At 36.3% G+C, this 18,119-nt stretch overlaps 1 protein-coding gene across 3 annotated transcripts in view; it reads right to left on the bottom strand.

Moving 5' to 3' along the window:
• The window catches only part of COPB1 (COPI coat complex subunit beta 1), a 67,253-nt gene that overhangs the window by 35,462 nt on the left and 13,672 nt on the right, over window positions 1-18,119 (bottom strand). For all 3 annotated transcript variants that reach the window (XM_037839394.1, XM_037839396.1, XM_037839395.1), the window contains exons 7-12: window positions 12,916-13,053; window positions 10,945-11,064; window positions 9,503-9,610; window positions 9,274-9,420; window positions 8,381-8,526; window positions 6,597-6,693 (exon numbers count right to left, since the gene is read on the bottom strand). In XM_037839394.1, coding sequence (XP_037695322.1) covers window positions 6,597-6,693; window positions 8,381-8,526; window positions 9,274-9,420; window positions 9,503-9,610; window positions 10,945-11,064; window positions 12,916-13,053 — 756 coding nt within the window. The remainder of the gene's footprint in view (window positions 1-6,596; window positions 6,694-8,380; window positions 8,527-9,273; window positions 9,421-9,502; window positions 9,611-10,944; window positions 11,065-12,915; window positions 13,054-18,119) is intronic.

The following is an 18,119-nucleotide window of genomic DNA, read 5'->3' as shown; positions in this document are numbered from 1 at the left end:
GTTTGACCCTGGCAGGACTTTGTCCCAGACTGTTGGCCTCTATAATTTTTTTTAACACTCCTTTTGTTGTTTCATGCTTCTTTTGCCTAGAGGGCAAATTCTGATCCCGTCAGTCTTTCCCAGCCAAAATAGAGTCAGGGACCCACAAAGGGGGCACAGACTGGCTTCACAGTGCCCTGGGAAGGGTACCAGGAAGGACACTAACAGCTTCTCTGACAGTTCTCTGAGCTGAGCTTTCCTGGCCTGCCCAGCAAATGCAGCCCTTCAGCAAACTGTCCTTGTGTCCTGGAGGAAGCACAGCATCTTTAAATCTCCAGAGCCTCTGCCCCTGTCCAGGGAGTGTGCAGGACAGGGTTAAAACAATGGCTGCTGCCCTCTTTGTCTGGGTGGGTTAAAACAATAGCTGCCTTCAGAGCCAGGATCCAGTGATCTGAATTCACTAATTAAAAGCTGTGAACAGCTATCAGTCATGCAGGCCCCTATTCTTGCGGGAGAGGATTTATCTCTCTTTATGTCATCAGCAGCTAGCCAAAGACTGGACCCTGCAGTGGCCTGCCCCGAGAGGACGGGATGGGCAACAGTAGCCACTGTGTGGAGGCAGCAATTTACAGTTCTTTACCATAATTTATTTGCCCCTTCTTCCCACTCTTTCCTGGATGCTGTATAGTGTTCTTCTGGCCTTTGGATTTCAAAATAATTGTTTCAGATGGTTCCTGCCTGTTTAATAGTTGTTTTGGTGGGAGGACTGAGTCACAGAAATCCCTACTCCACCATCTTCCCTGGAAGTCTCTAGAAATTCTTTCCCTTTTAAAGCTGAATAACATTCCACTGTATATATATACCTAATATTATTTATCAATTTATCTGCTGATGGATATTTGGGTTATTTCCACCTTTTGGATACTGAGAATAATGTTGCTATGACCACAGGTGTAGACATCTGTCCAAGTCCTTGCTTTCAATTCTTTTGGATATATACCTAGAAGCAGGATTGCTAGGTCATGTAGTAATTCTATGCTTAACATTTTGAGGAACTGCTGACCTGTTTTCCACAGCAGCTGCACCATTTTAAATTCCCAGCAAAGTACAAGAGTTCCTATTTTTCCACATTCTCACCAACACTTGTTATTTTAAAATATTTTTTACAATAATAGTCATTCTAGTGGGTGTGAGGTGGTATCTTATTGTGATTTTGATTTCTAATGACTAATGATACTGAGCATCTGTTCATGTGCTTGTCAGCCACTGGTATTTCTTCTTTGGAGAAATGCCTATTCAAGCCATTCATCTATTTTTTTTAATTCAGTTTTACTGAGGTTGTTCACATACCATACAATCATCCAAAGTGTACAATCAGTTGTTCACAGTACCATTATATAGTTGTGCTTTCATCACAATTTTTTTTTTAATTTTTAGAACGTATTCACTACTCCAGAAAAGAAATAAAAATAAAAAAGAAAACTCAAATCCTCCCATACCCCTAACCACCACCCACCGTTATTGACTCATAGTGTTGGTATAGTACATTTGTTACTGTTGATGAAAGAATGTTAAAATACTACTAACAGTAGTACATAGTTTGCAATAGGTATATTTTTTCCTTATATACCCCTGTATTATTAACTTCTAGTTATAGTGTCATACATTTGTTCTAGTTCATGAAAGAGATTTCTAATATTTGTACAGTTAATCACGGACATTGCCCACCACAAGATTCACTGTTATATACACATTCCCATATTTTAACCTCCAACTTTCCTTCTGGTGACATATGTGACTCTAGGCTTCCCCTTTCCACCACAGTCACATACCGTTTAGCACTGTTAGTTATTCTCACAATAATGTGCTACCGTCACCTCTGTCCATTTCCAAACACTTAAGTTCAACCTAGTTAAACACTGTGGTCATAATAAGCAACCACTCTCCATTCTCTAGCCTTGTTCTAAATCTGGGTAACTTATTTTTTTTTTTTTTTTTTAACATCATTTTATTGAGATATATTCACATACCATGCAGTCATACAAAACAAATCGTACTTTCGATTGTTTACAGTACCATTACATAGTTGTACATTCATCACCTAAATCAATCCCTGACACCTTCATTAGCACACACACAAAAATAACAAGAATAATAATTAGAGTGAAAAAGAGCAATTGAAGTAAAAAAGAACACTGGGTACCTTTGTCTGTTTGTTTCCTTCCCCTATTTTTCTACTCATCCATCCATAAACTAGACAAAGTGGAGTGTGGTCCTTATGGCTTACCCACTCCCATTGTCACCCCATTGTCATAAGCTACATTTTTATACATCTGTCTTCGAGATTCATGGGTTCTGGGTTGTAGTTTGATAGTCTCAGGCATCCACCACCAGCTACCCCAATTCTTTAGAACCTAAAAAGGGTTGTCTAAAGTGTGCATAAGAGTGCCCACCAGAGCGACCTCTCGGCTCGTTTTGGAATCTCTCTGCCACCGAAGCCTACCTCATTTCCTTTCACATCCCCCTCCTGGTCAAGAAGATGTTCTCCGTCCCACGATGCCGGGTCTACATTCCTCCCCGGGAGCCATATTCCACGTTGCCAGGGAGATTCACTCCCCTGGGTGTCTGATCCCACGTAGAGGGGAGGGCAGCGATCCCACCTTTCAAGTTGGCTTAGCCAGAGAGAGAGGGCCACATCCGAGCAACAAAGAGGCACTCAGGAGGAGACTCTTAGGCACAAATATAGGGAGGCCTAGCCTCTCCTTTGCAGCATGGGTAACTTATTTTTCATGTCTATGAGTTTACATATTATAATTAGTTCATATCAGTGAGGCCATACAATATTTGCCCTTTTGTGTCTAACTTATTTCACTCAATATAAGGCCCTCAAGGTTTCTTCATCAACCCATTTTCTTTTTAAGGTGGTTTTGTTCACATACCATACATTCCATCCTAAGTAAACAATCGATGGTTCCCTGCATAATCACCATCACCACTATCAATGTAAGGACATTTCCAGTTTTTCCACAAAGAAAGACGAATGTCAAAGAAGGTGGAGAGGCAAAAGAAAAAGAAAGAAAGAAAGAAAAAAGATGACAGCTAAAAAAAGTAGCAAAAGGAAAGCCAGTATTAAAATAAAGTATAATAAAAGAGTCAGACAACATCACCAATGCCAAGAGTCCCACACCCCTCCCTTATATCCCCCTCTCACAGGCACCCAGCTTTGGTACTTTGCCACTGCCACATCCAAGGAAGCATAACACAATGTTTCCACCAACTACAGTCTCTAGTTTGCATTGATTGCATTTCTTCCCCAATACCACCCCATTTTGTAGTACCTTGCAAGGCTGACATTCATTTGTTCTCCCTCATGTAAAAACATATTTGTATGTAGCTTACAAGGGTGATAGTGTGATTGTGAAAGCCTTGTGGATCATACTTCCTTTATCCAGTGTATGGATGGATGAGTAGAAAAATGGGGACAAAAAACTAAATGAAAAATAGGATGGTGGGGGAGGATGATTTGAGTGTTCTTTTTTACTTTTTTTTTAATTCTTATTTTCACTTTTTCTGTTACAAGGAAAATGTTCAAAAAATAAATTGGAGCGATGAATGCATAACTATATGATGACACTGTGAACAATTAATTGTACACTTTGGATAACTGTATGTTATGTGAATAGATCTCAATAAAATTGAATTAAAAAAACATATTTGTACATTTTATCACAATTGTTGAGCATTCTAGGTTTTACTAAGTTATAAAGTCCCAGTCTTTATTTTCCCTCTTTCCTTCTGGTGTCCCACATGCCCCTAACCTTCCTCTTTCAACCGAACTCACAGTCATCTTTGTTCAGTGTACTTACATTACTGTGCTACCATCAGCCAAAATTGTGTTCCAAACCTCTCACTCCTGTCTTTTCCTATCTGTTTGTAGTGCTCCCTTCAGTATTTCCAGTAGAGCAGATATCTTGTTCACAAACTCGCATTGTCTGCTTGTCAGAGAATATTTTAAACTCTCCCTCATATCTGAAGGACAGTTTTGCCGGTTTCTCTCTTCCATTATCTTAAATATATCACACCACTTCCTTCTTGCCTCCATGGGTTGTACTGAGAAATCCACACACAGTCTTATCAAGCTACCCTGGTGTGTGATAGATCGCTTTTCTCTTGCTGCTTTCAGGATTCTCGCTTTGTTTTTGACATTTGATAATCTGATTATTAAGTGTCTTGGCATAGGTCTATTCAGATCTATTCTGTCTTGGGTATGCTGCGCTTCCTGAATCTATAATTTTATGTCTTTCATAAGAGATGGATAATTTTCAGTGATTATTTCCTCTATTATTGTTTCTGCCCCTTTTCCCTTCTCTTCTCCTTCAGGGACACCATGACACATAAATTCATGTGCTTCACGTTGTCATTCGATTCACTGAGACATTGCTGATATTTTTCCATTCTTTTCCCTATCTGTTCTTTTGTGTGTAGCATTTCAGGTGTCTTGTTCTCCAGTTCCTGAATGTTTTCTTCTGCCTCCTGAAATATGCTGTTGTATGTCTCCATTATGTTTTTCATCTCTTGTATTTCCATAGATTCTGCCAGTTGTTTTTTTCAAACTTTAGATTTCTACTTAGGTTTGCCCAGTGTTTTCTTTATAGTCTTCATCTCTTTCACCATAACTTCCCTAAACTCATTGACTTGGTTTTTGAATTGATTTAGCCTATTTATTTGAAAATCTTTAATTGATTATTTCATTAAAGTGAAATAATATTTCAACTGTATCTCAATTGTTCCTTTGACTGGGCCATAACTTCATTTTTCCTAGTGTAATTTGCAGTTTTCTGTTGTCCAGGCATCTGTTTTCCTTGATTACCCCAATCAGATTTTCCCAGACTAGAATGGGTTCAGTTATCAGAATGGGGTTATATTCAGTTTCAAGTTTCCCTGAGGGTCTGCCTTAGAAGACTGAAAGACTTTCCTGTGAGGCCTCTAGCCACTGTGCTTTTCCTAACCTTCCCAACAGGTGGTGCCTGTCAGCCTGTCACTTCCCACTGGTGTAAAGAGGTGTGGCCCCTTTAATTCTCAGCTTGTTTCTGTTTTGACTGTTTTCCCCCAGGCTGCGGTCTGAGTTCTGAAGGGAGCGTAATCACTAGAGCTGGGCCCCAACTCCTTCCTCTTAGGAAAAATACAGCCCCCCCTAGGGAGTTATCTTCCACACTTGAATTACTCCTTTGTCACTCTGACTGTTAACTCCACTCCTGTCTGGGTCAGAGCATTGTGAACTGGAAATGGCTGGGGCTTTCTCCACTGAACAACTCAGGTTGAGAGAAAGAAAAAGGGAAAGAAAGCCCCTTTTCAGAGGCAGTCCACGGCCTCCCAGTTTTGCCCATCAGCCAGAGATAGCACCCAGTCTTCTGGGCTCTCTTTCCCAGGACACAGGAGTTTTCTGGCTCTCTAAGGTCAGCTATATATATTTTTTTTATTTTAATTTTTTTTTTTTCCATCAGCCCTACCTCCTCTCCACTGGGAGCAACCTCAGGTACTTTACTGCTTGTTAGAGGTTTGTCTATGCTTGTAGCCTGTATTTAGTAGTCCGCATTTGTTAATTAAAACCCCAGTTGGAACTAGGCTGAACTATATTCGCTTGCTCAAGGAATGCTGCTTTCTCCCACAGAGAGGTCTTGCAGCTCAAACTGCCATGGTGGGTAGGAGGCTCCTTGCATGGTTCCGCAGTTTTTAGTTACAGCTTTTATGCTGTGATCTCAGCCATTCTACCCATTCCAGGTTGGTGTACGATGTGTGAACAGTCATGGTTGTCTCCCAGCAGTTGTTCCAGATTATTTACTAGTTGTTTCTGGCTGTTTATTAGTTGCTCCAGGGACTAACTAAATTCCACACCTCTCTATGCCGCCGTCTTGCCCTTCCTCCCATTTGTCTATTTTTAAGCTGGCTGCCTTTTTGTTTTTGAGTAGTACCTTTTTTACAAAACCAACTGCTATTATATATTTATGCCTAATACCAGTATATCATCTAATTTAAGACCATGAAGAATCTTAAATCATCATCAATTCCAAAACCTTCATTTTATAGATGAAAAAACTGGTGTCCATTCAGGTTGAGGAACTTCTATCCAAGGTCCTAGAGCTAGTTACTAGCAGAAGACTAGACAAGCAATCCACTGTTGTTTTTATTCTACCATATGTAATTTAGATGAAGAAATAATGCCAGTTTTAGCATATAAATATTCTAAAGTCAGCCTTGTTCTTACAATATTTGCAATCTCCTTTCAGAAAACATAAACTAAAACAGTTTTGTGAGCCTTTGTCTTTTTTTTTTTTTAAACATAGAACCTTTTGTTCAAAGAAAATATTACTCAGTAAGCTAAATGACACAGATAAAAGAGCTTCTATATTTCGATAAGTGTGGGGGGAACTTGAGGGAAGAATCTCCCCAAATTTTCCACAGCACCTAAGAAGGAGGGTCCTCAAAGTTCCTTCTGAAACTGGCTTAATTATCTGGACAACTAAAATACATTTTTCAGTGTTCTTTAGCCCAGAAACTAAATAAAACCATGAAAACAAATCACCCATAAAGTAGGTTTTAGTAATGTAAAAACATACCTCCCCGAGGGACCTGCGGACCTCAGTCATCACACTCTGAATGTCTTCCTTGGTACTACAATATTCTCCCAGGATCCATAATGCTCCTCGATAAATCCTAGAGCAAGAACACAAGTTCTGAAACACTGTCCTTGCAAACAATGAGACCCTCTCTGTGAATTCAAGCTCAAGCAAGAAACCAAGATTTTGCAGTTCTATGGGATTATGGATGAAAATTTAAGAAAGAATATCACAAACACACAACTAGTTTTTTTATTCTCTCCAGAAATCACAAGGATTAAAAGGAAAATAACTGTCTCCTATTCTAAAACTGGGTAAACTTAGTAAAATAAATATTTTATTTAATAAAATAAACTGAAGTGTTTCCTAGAAAGTTATTTTCCATTTAGGATAGTTTTAAAGTAAATTTGGCCTTATCACTTACTACTCTAAGAAATTTATTATTTTAATTTAAAAAGTAATTCACTTTTTATTATTTGTAGTCATTGAAAAGAAGAAGCAAGATTCTGAGCACAATAATGGACAAGGAAGGAGTATAAGGGATCAGCAAAAAAACAACATAAAAAGCTAAATTAAGAAAGCAACAATTCTCTAGTTTAAAATGATAAACTGAATAAAGTCTTATACTGTAACTATCAAAAGCAAAACCTTAATACAATTATTTTCACGACAAAGAAGCAAATCTTGCTCTTTTCCATAACTATCAATATTTTCATATCATAAAATGAAATTTTATACTAGTACTTTTCTTCCTATCAAGGTTAGACATACTTCAAGTATGTTATAGTCTGTCCATCAGATACTTTAAATAAGAAAAATTTGGATGCAATGCTCCTTTCTCATTAGTAAATGTTACGTGAAGGTAAACATATCATCAGATTTAGGTTGTATTTTCAATCCTTCTCTTCACAAATGCTAAAGGGGAATATAAATAACAATGATATGCAAAAGTGATGCCATTTAAACATATATTCCTTAGTCACTCTGGTAGTTTGGAGCTGTTATGTACCCCAGAAAAGGCCATATTCTTTTAATCCATTCCTGTGGGTGCAGACCTATTGTGGGTGGGTCGCTTTGATTAGGTTGTTTCAACTGAGATGTGACTCACCTAATTTAAGGTGGGTCTTAATCCTTTACTGGAGTCCTTTATGAAGATAAAAGCCTGAAAAAGCACAGAGAGCTCAGAAAGAAACACCCAGCAAAATTTTTGGAGAACTTAGAGAGAAAAATACCCCAGAGGAGCTGAAAGAAGAGGCGACTGGAACCAGAAGCTGAAAGCAGTGAGACCTGGGAGTTAAGGACCATGAGATGCTGGCCATGTGCCTTGCTGGATGAAAAACGAACCCCAGGAGCCTGTCTTCAGAGAAAGTATCATTTCTTGATGCCTTAATTGGGACATTTTCATGGCCTTAGAACTATACATTTGCAAGCTAATAAATCCCCATTGTAAAAGTCAACCCATTTCTGGTATATTGCATTCCAGCAGCTTTAGCAAACCGAAACAGTCACTCTACGATTTATGTTACAGAGGAAATCAGGATAGAGAAACCTAGTTATATCACTCCTACAGAGAAAAAAAAAATCATTCTGCCCATAAAGTATGGCTTAACTGAGGGTGGGGGTAGGGTGATGCTTACTGTTAGCTTTATTTTATTTTGTCTTATTTTGGCTTGTCTTGAATCATCTTCTCTTCTATTACATTTTCTATCAACAGACACTTTAAAAATAGAAACTAATACAATTTATCTTACTTGATCTTATATTTAAAAGTATTTTAAACTTACTTGACAGATTTAATAGCATGAAAGACTTCAAGCATCTTCTCAACAATAAGCATTCTCAGATTATCAAAGCGCTGAATGGCTTCACGAACAAACTCCAAGACATCAGCAGCTGCTGCTTCATTATTATCACTGAGAAACTCCATTAACTAAAAGAAATTAAAAAATGGAAATAGAACAATTACATAATTTCAGAAGGAAAATGATCTAAGGCAAGAGGTAAATTAACAAATTTACAAAGAATGTAATTCTTAATTTTCAATTACCCAGCAAAACTGAATTGAGAGTTAACACTATTACATAAACAAATACACAATGGCTTTTTGGTTTTATGTGCAGCAGTTTATCACAAAACTGAGTATAAAACAGAAGCTGGAAATCCACAACTCAAAATAAATTAATTGAATCCTTCTAATTTGTAACTAAAAATAAATTCATTTTAGAGAAAATTCAGACCTGAAAGGCAAAATTTGAAATATAATAACATACCTTATTTATCTGAAAGTGAGAAAAAGCAAAATATTCTAGATAGGTGAATTTTTCCTATAACCAAATCCTTCAAGAACTGAAGCTATGTGAAATACTTATTTGCCTTACAGAATTATATATATATATATATATATATATACACACACACACACAACATTTTACCTTAGTCATTGTAACAAACATCAGTTATAATAATATGTAGTGCTACTTTTTTTGTCACTATGTATTTTCGGTAAGTATGTACGAATAAGCTTCCTTACTCTTGGATGCTTAAGGGTAGATATAAAGATCTCTTTCAACCATGAAATTTAGTGATTCCATAGAGTCGAGATTTCTGGAAATCAATAACTAGAATTTTTTAAAAACTCTTTTAGACAACTTCAAAATTAAGAATCAGAATTACATACCACAGGAATAACATTTGCAGCCATATCTGGAAATCGGACAGAACAGGAATGCAATGTTCGCACGAGAAGTTGTCTGTATTTGTCAGTATCTTCATGTTCAGACACATTATTTGTTTTAATCACTTCTTTCTTCAGGACAATAACCAGCTATAGAACAAAGTAAAAATAAGTTAGAATTATATCATGTTTGGCCTGATAGCTTACAAGTGCTATCAGAGTTTTATTTTACCTCTTCAACATTCCTAGAAGACACAAGATCCAGGGCTAATTGCAGAGTTTTCTTGCGTACTTCTAAATCTGGTGTGCTTAATACTCTTAGGATGTCCATAACCAAATCCTGAAAAAGAGCAAAAGAAGTAATACCAATCTTTCAGGTCAAAAGGAAAATCTTAAAGGTAGAATGGAGGGTTCTGTCTGCATCACCATAATACTTTTATCCATCACAAAACCACTAGTGGTGAAATACACAGATATTTGGTATCTCCTGATATAATGCAATATGAAACATATACTATCACCATATGATGTATTCAAGATGAAAAATATTTACTTTGATTCTATCAAGATTTACATCCAACTTACCATTTATGAGAAATAGAGGTCAGAGGTACAAGCTAAATGACAGCACAAGTAAATAACCAGACAATAAAAGATACTGTTAAACTAAAGAGACTTAAGGCACATAAAAACCTGACAGGATGTGTGGTCACGAATTGGACAAGCCATCTACAAATGGGCATTTTTGGGACAACTGAGAAAATCTGAATCTGAACTTGGTATTAGACAATATGAAGAAATTATAACAATTTCGTTACTTGTGTAATTTGGTTCTGTAGGAAAATTTAATATTTAAAAGATACATACAAAAATCCACAGCAGATAAATATTTTAAAATTAAGTAAAACTGTAATTCACAAATGGTTTTACCTCTTGAAAATCTTACTAATAAAAATTTCACACTGACAAAAAAAAGTTCTAAAACTTGTAAGAGTGAAAATTCCTGTAAATTCCTGTATACCCTTCACCTAGATTCACTAATTGTTAATATTTTGCCATGTTTGCTTTATCATACTCTCTCTCATCCTAAACATTTCAGTGTATATCCCAAGAATAAGGATAATTCCTCACATAACCGTAATATGGTTATCAAATTCAAAGAATTTAACATTTATAACAATGATGTTAGTAATATACTGTTTATATTCACATTTCTCCAATTGTCCCAGGTGCCCTTTATAGCAATTTTTTTTTGTTGATCTAACCAGGATTCAACTCAGCTGTCATGTGGTTTCATTTCTTTATTCTTATTGCTGATTTTTTTTTTTCAGAATTTGATGATTTTTATTTTCAATCAATGAATATAAATATTTTCCAAGAAACATAAATCATATTTAAATTAACACCAATATATATCACTATTGCTAAGAATACCCAGAACAGTATAAATATAACAGATAAAAGACAACATACTAATTCATTTTAGAAATTTTTTTCTTTATGGCAAAGACAATACCCCAAAAGGCTATGGTGATTCAAGATTTACACATTAGTTGACCAAAATTTAAACTGCTCAATATCCAAGCATTTAAGTTAACCAAAATGGCAAGGCTTGGGAATGATTTCTATTTGGAAAAGTTTACTTAGGATCATTCTCTTTTAGACAACACTTACCTGTAATACTCGTTCATGAGCAGGATGCTCTTTTAATTCTATCAATCGATCCAGAACTATGAGCTTTACATTGTTGTCACTCTCCTTAATTATTAAATCAATGTAACACTGGGCAGCAGCCTATATATAAATATTTTTTAAAAAAGAAATATATTTTAAAAATACATTCATCTACTTTAAGCATGGAATCTGCAAATAATAAGAAGTCCCCAAGAAGCCATAATACACTCACTAATCCCGGCACTAAACTTTATGCACTTTATTCAGAGGAATGTGTTCCTCTATTCCCTAAATTCTAACAAACCTCATTAGTTTTCAAGCTTACAAAAGATTAGAAGCATCACAAATTAAAAGGATGGATAGGGGCTGCTTCAGGCAGAAATACTTAACAGACAAAAGTTAAGGGTTGAGACTAAGGAACGAAGCAGAAAATAGCAGAGAATCTCAAAAAGTATAGCTACTGAGCATCTTTATTTTTAAACCTGTATATTTTAGAATGATTCAAGTTTAAATGCAAAGGACAAAGGAGCAACCCCCCCTTAAAAGAGCTCCCAATGGCCAAAGCTGAAACAATTTGATCAACATAATAAATAATGATAGTAGTGTATTATATTCTATAGAATAAAATAAAATATTCATACTGATATAAATAAAGGAGAAGGGACAGCTCTTTCCTACAGAAGAATTCTAACTAATAACCGTAGAAGGAATGAGAGAAACAGAAAATCACTATTAGAATACCACAGTAATAACTGTTGTACAGAAGATTCACTGATGGATGATAAAATTTGTGGGTATAAGTTTGACGAGAAACAGGAAATTTACACAGTTTCAAGGTATCTCCCCCATGATATTTATCCATTATAAAGGGAAAAATAGTAACTCAACAGTGGAGAAACCCAGTAGATACCACCTCAACCAGGTAATCAAGGTTAATGTCACTGAAGAAAGATATATCAATATCAAGTATTTCTCGATATGATAAACTAAGAAAGATATATTACTTCTGTGGTATTCTTCCCAAAAATGTGTAATGTCAATCTAAGCATGAGAAAATAACAGACAAACCCAAATTGAGGGATATTTTACAAAATAACTAACCAGTACTCTTCAAAGTATCAAGGTCATGAAAAACAAGGAAAATCTGGAGAACTGTCATGTATTGGAAGAGACTAAAGATACATGAGAACTAAAATGGGGTCCTGGATTGGATCCTGCTTTAGAAAGAGGACATTAGTGGGAAAATTGGTGAAATTCAAATAAAGTCTGTGGTTTAATAACAGAATTGTTCCAAAGTTGATTTCTTAATATGTCAGTTATATAGACATTTACATCAGGGGAAGCTGGGAGATGGATATATGGCAACCCTAACCTATTTTTACATTTCTGTAAATATAAAATTATTTCAAAATAAAAAGTTAATTTTTTTTAAGTATTGGTGGATAAAGCAGTAAATTCTCCCATTTATATAAGTTGGCTTTCTATATCAACTTATTCTCTGAACATATTAGGCATTCCTGACACAGTCTAGACAGAATAAAGTAAATAAGAGAAGGATAATATTCCATTATCAAAAATAATCATTAGGACCTTTTTAGTATCCATCATTTAGGATCCAGAACTCATTTTTCCGGATCTAGTTTTTAAGAGAATTTAAGTGTGGGGAGAGATCTTAAAATACCAGTATTATTCTCCAGAAAGTAGAAATACAAGTCTTCTCTCATTGATATATACAGGAAGGAAAGAAAGAAGGAAGGAGGGGAGGGAAGGAAGAAGGGAAGGGAGAGAAGGAGAAAGGAGGAAGGATGGACAGAGTATGTAAGGAAGCAAAAAATTTTATAAAATTTGTAGCTGTTCCTTCTATGCTATGTAATGTCATGTAACCAAGAAGTAAACCGAATGTCACTAAATCTTAAGTGAAAAGACAGCATATCCATCATCTAATTTGGACATAAAAGAAATAAGCAGTACCTTGATGGCAGTTGGTGCACTAGAGAGTGTCACTAATGTTCCAGCAGCTTCATATTTTACAGCAGGGCTAGATGACTGTAATAAGTTATAGATGCAGCGAATGAAACGAGCCCTCTCTGATGGATTAGCATGACAGACCTGAAGAAAAGAACATTTAGGTTTCAACTGACTTCAGGGACATTTGTTTCAAAATGAAATATTTATCAATGTAGTTTATAGAATGCTGGTTTTCTTAATTTGAAAACTATGAATATTCTTACTCAAGGACTTAAAAAAATGTTGTCCAACATGTAGTAAGACACTGATACAACACTGGCAATTTCAGAAATAGGATTTACTTCAAATACTCATTATAGCGACATATTCATTTATTCACTCACAATTTATTTATATACCCCCTCCTTCAAAAACAATTTTCAGACAGTTTATAATACTGTACACAGGTGAAATAGAAAAAGAAAATGTAAAGCAACAAAAACAAGGACAGTCACACATTAACCAAGTACACTAATACGGGTACTATGATAGGATATTAAATTTGGTCCTATATTTCTTAGATGACATGTCAAAAAAGGGAAACAAGTTGGGTTACATAAATCTAAATAGTTGATAAAAGGAAAATACTGGTTCTTCAAGCAGGAAAGATAATCTTTTTTTCTAAGTACTACTTTCTATTATTTAGAACCATATTCAATATTGGAGAGGCAACTAAAATTTTCTATTCCATTCTAAATGCATCCTTATACCTGTCAGGCAAATACCCCTTATTACTTTTTCTTTTGAAGTAAGCACACACGTTAGATTTTCCTAAAATATATCCAGTCAAATCTCTATCACTTAGGCCCTTTAAGAAAAGCTAAAGGGAGTTCTGCAGGTTGAAAGAAAAGGACACTAGACAATTGACTAAAGCCACATGAACAACTAAAGATCTCCAGTAAAGACAATAATATGGATGAATATAAATACCAGTACTATTGTATTTTTTGGTTTATACCTCCACTTTTTGCTTCCTACATAATGTAAAAGACAAATCCACAAAATGTGATAAATCAGTGGTTTTGGACTCATAATAAATACGTGACTTGGGACAAGAACTACATAAATGTGGGGGGAATGAAGAGGAATAGTTTTTATATACTAATGAATTAAGTTGGTATCAAAGCAAACAAGATTGTTAAAGATTTAGGATATTAAATTTAAGCTCATGGAAACCACAATGAAAATATCAGAGAACATGCAAACTCAGAGACAGAAAGTAGAGGACAGGGTATCAGGGGTGGAGGACGGGGTAATAGGGATTTAAAGCAAAATGAGTATAGGGTTTCTGTTTTGGGTCAAGGGAAAGTTTTAGTAATGGATGGTGGTGAGGGTATTACAACATTGTGAATGTGATTAATCCCATTAAATGGTATGCCTGGGAAGGACTGGGATGGAAAGATTTATGTTTCCAAATTTAAAAAAAAAGAGAGAGAAATTAAAGATACGATGACAATTAAATGCAATACAGGATACTGGATAGAATCTAAGAATGGAGGAGAAAAGACCCAAAACGACATACTGAAACATAAGAAAAGACTGGAATATAGAATGTAAGCTTTATATTAATGTTAAATTTCTTGAACTTGAAAACTGCACTAAAGGTGATTACGTAAGTGAATATCTTTGTTCATACGAAATATACATGGAAGTATTATGTGTTTAAGGAATATGATCTGTGCCACCTGCTCTCAAATGTCCAGAAAATCAAGAGAAGTGGAAGGAAGGAAGGAAGGAAGGGAGGGAGGGAGGGAGGAAAGAAAAGTAGATATGGCAAAGGAGGCAACATATTAAAATTGGTGGATCTGGATATCTGAAGGGGTGGAGGTATGTTGATGTCCTCCGCATAGGGTTTGTATTATTATTATTATTATTATTTTTAATCATCATTTTATTGAGATATATTCACATACCACGCAGTCATACAAAACAAATTGTACTTTCGATTGTTTACAGTACCATTACATAGTTGTACATTCATCACCTAAATCAATCCCTGACACCTTCATTAGCACACACACAAAAATAACAAGAATAATAATTAGAGTGAAAAAGAGCAATTGAAGTAAAAAAGAACACTGGGTACCTTTGTCTGTTTGTTTCCTTCCCCTACTTTTCTACACATCCATCCATAAACTAGACAAAGTGGAGTTTGGTCCTTATGGCATTCCCAATCCCACTGTCACCCCTCATAAGCTACATTTTTATACAACTGTCTTCGAGATTCATGGGTTCTGGGTTGTAGTTTAATAGTTTCAGGTATCCACCACCAGCTACCCCAATTCTTTAGAACCTAAAAAAGGTTGTCTAAAGTGTGCGTAAGAGTGCCCACCAGAGTGATCTCTCGGCTCGTTTTGGAATCTCTCTGCCACTGAAGCTTATTTCATTTCCTTTCACATCCCCCTTTTGGTCAAGAAGATGTTCTCCATCCCACGATGCCGGGTCTACATTCCTCCCCGGGAGTCATATTCCACGTTGCCAGGGAGATTCACTTCCCTGGGTGTCTGATCCCACGTAGGGGGGAGGGCAGTGATTTCACCTTTCAAGTTGGCTTAGCCAGAGAGAGAGGGCCACATCTGAGCAACAAAGAGGCATTCAGGAGGAGACTCTTAGGCACAAATACAGGGAGGCCTAGCCTCTCCTTTGCAGCAACCGTCTTCCCAAGGGTAAAACTTATGGTAGAGGGCTCAACCCATCAAACCACCAGTCCCCTATGTCTGTGGTCATGTTAGCAACCATGGAGGTGGGGTAGGCGAATACCCCTGCATTCTCCACCGGCTCCTCAAGGGGGCACTACATCTTTTTTTTTTTTTTCCTTGTTTGTCTTTTTTCTTTCTTTTTTTTTTTTAACTTTCCCTTCTTTTTTAAATCAACTGTATGAAAAAAAAAGTTAAAAAGAAAACAAACATACAATAAAAGAACATTTCAAAGAGACCATAACAAGGGAGTAAGAAAAAGACAACTAACCTAAGATAACTGCTTAACTTCCAACATGTTCCTACTTTACCCCAAGAAAGTTACATAATATAGCAACATTTCAGTGAACTTGTTCCTACTACATCCATCAGAAATTAACAGACCATAGTCATTTCTGGGCATCCCCAGAACGTTAAATAGCTTATCTGTTCTTCTTGGATTATTGTTCCCCCTTCCTTAATTGCTCTCTACTGCTAGTTCCCCTACATTCTACATTATAAACCATTTGTTTTACATTTTTCAAAGTTCACATTAGTGGTAGCATATAATATTTCTCTTTTTTTGCCTGGCTTATTTCGCTCAGCATTATGTCTTCAAGGTTCATCCATGTTGTCATATGTTTCACCAGATCGTTCCTTCTTACTGCCGCGTAGTATTCCATCGTGTGTATATACCACATTTTATTTATCCACTCATCTGTTGAAGGACATTTGGGTTGTTTCCATCTCTTGGCAATTGTGAATAATGCTGCTATGAACATTGGCGTGCAGATATCTGTTCGTGTCACTGCTTTCCGATCTTCCGGGTATATACCGAGAAGTGCAATCGCTGGATCGAATGGTAGCTCTATATCTAGTTTTCTAAGGAACTGCCAGACTGACTTCCAGAGTGGCTGAACCATTATACAGTCCCACCAACAATGAATAAGAGTTCCAATTTCTCCACATCCCCTCCAGCATTTGTAGTTTCCTGTTTGTTTAATGGCAGCCATTCTAACCGGTGTTAGATGGTATCTCATTGTGGTCTTAATTTGCATCTCTCTAATAGCTAGTGAAGCTGAACATTTTTTCATGTGTTTCTTGGCCATTTGTATTTCCTCTTCAGAGAACTGTCTTTTCATATCTTTTGCCCATTTTATAATTGGGCTGTCTGTACTATTGTCATTGAGTTGTAGGATTTCTTTGTATATGCAAGATATCAGTCTTTTGTCAGATACATGGTTTCCAAAAATTTTTTCCCATTGAGTTGGCTGCCTCTTTACCTTTTTGACAAATTCCTTTGAGGTGCAGAAACTTCTAAGCTTGAGGAGTTCCCATTTATCTATTTTCTCTTTTGTTGCTTGTGCTTTGGGTGTAAAGCCTAGGAAGTGGCCTCCTAATACAAGGTCTTGAAGATGTTTTCCTACATTATCTTCTAGGAGTTTTATGGTACTTTCTTTTATATTGAGATCTTTGGTCCATTTTGAGTTAATTTTTGTGTAGGGGGTGAGGTAGGGGTCCTCTTTCATTCTTTTGGATATGGATATCCAACTCTCCCAGCCCCATTTGTTGAAAAGACCATTATGGCTCAGTTCGGTGACTTTGGGGGCCTTATCAAAGATCAGTCGGCCATAGATCTGAGGGTCTATCTCTGAATTCTCAATTCGATTCCATTGATCTATATGTCTATCTTTGTGCCAGTACCATGCTGTTTTGGCAACTGTGGCTTTATAATAAGCTTCAAAGTCAGGGAGTGTAAGTCCTCCCACTTCGTTTTTCTTTTTTAGAGTGTCTTTAGCAATTCGAGGCATCTTCCCTTTCCAAATAAATTTGATAACTAGCTTTTCCAAGTCTGCAAAGTAGGTTGTTGGAATTTTGATTGGGATTGCATTGAATCTGTAGATGAGTTTGGGTAGAATTGACATCTTAATGACATTTAGCCTTCCTATCCATGAACATGGAATATTTTTCCATCTTTTAAGGTCCCCTTCTATTTCTTTTAGTAGAGTTATGTAGTTTTCTTTGTATAGGTCTTTTACATCTTTGGTTAAGTTGATTCCTAGGTACTTGATTTTTTTAGTTGCTATTGAAAATGGTATCTTTTTCTTGAGTGTCTCTTCAGTTTGTTCATTTCTAGCATATAGAAACATTACTGACTTATGTGCATTAATCTTGTATCCCGCTACTTTGCTAAATTTGTTTATTAGCTCTAGTAGGTGTATCGTTGATTTCTCAGGGTTTTCTAGATATAAGATCATATCATCTGCAAACAATGACAGTTTTACTTCTTCTTTTCCAATTTGGATGCCTTTTATTTCTTTGTCTTGCCGGATTGCCCTGGCTAGCACTTCCAGCACAATGTTGAATAACAGTGGTGACAGCGGGCATCCTTGTCTTGTTCCTGATCTTAGAGGGAAGGCTTTCAGTCTCTCACCATTGAGTACTATGCTGGCTGTGGGTTTTTCATATATGCTCTTTATCATGTTGAGGAAG

This window comes from Choloepus didactylus, chromosome 6 (assembly GCF_015220235.1).
Source record: "Choloepus didactylus isolate mChoDid1 chromosome 6, mChoDid1.pri, whole genome shotgun sequence".
NCBI classification, from domain to species: Eukaryota; Metazoa; Chordata; class Mammalia; order Pilosa; family Megalonychidae; genus Choloepus; species Choloepus didactylus.
This window is presented reverse-complemented; position numbering and strand designations above follow the sequence as displayed.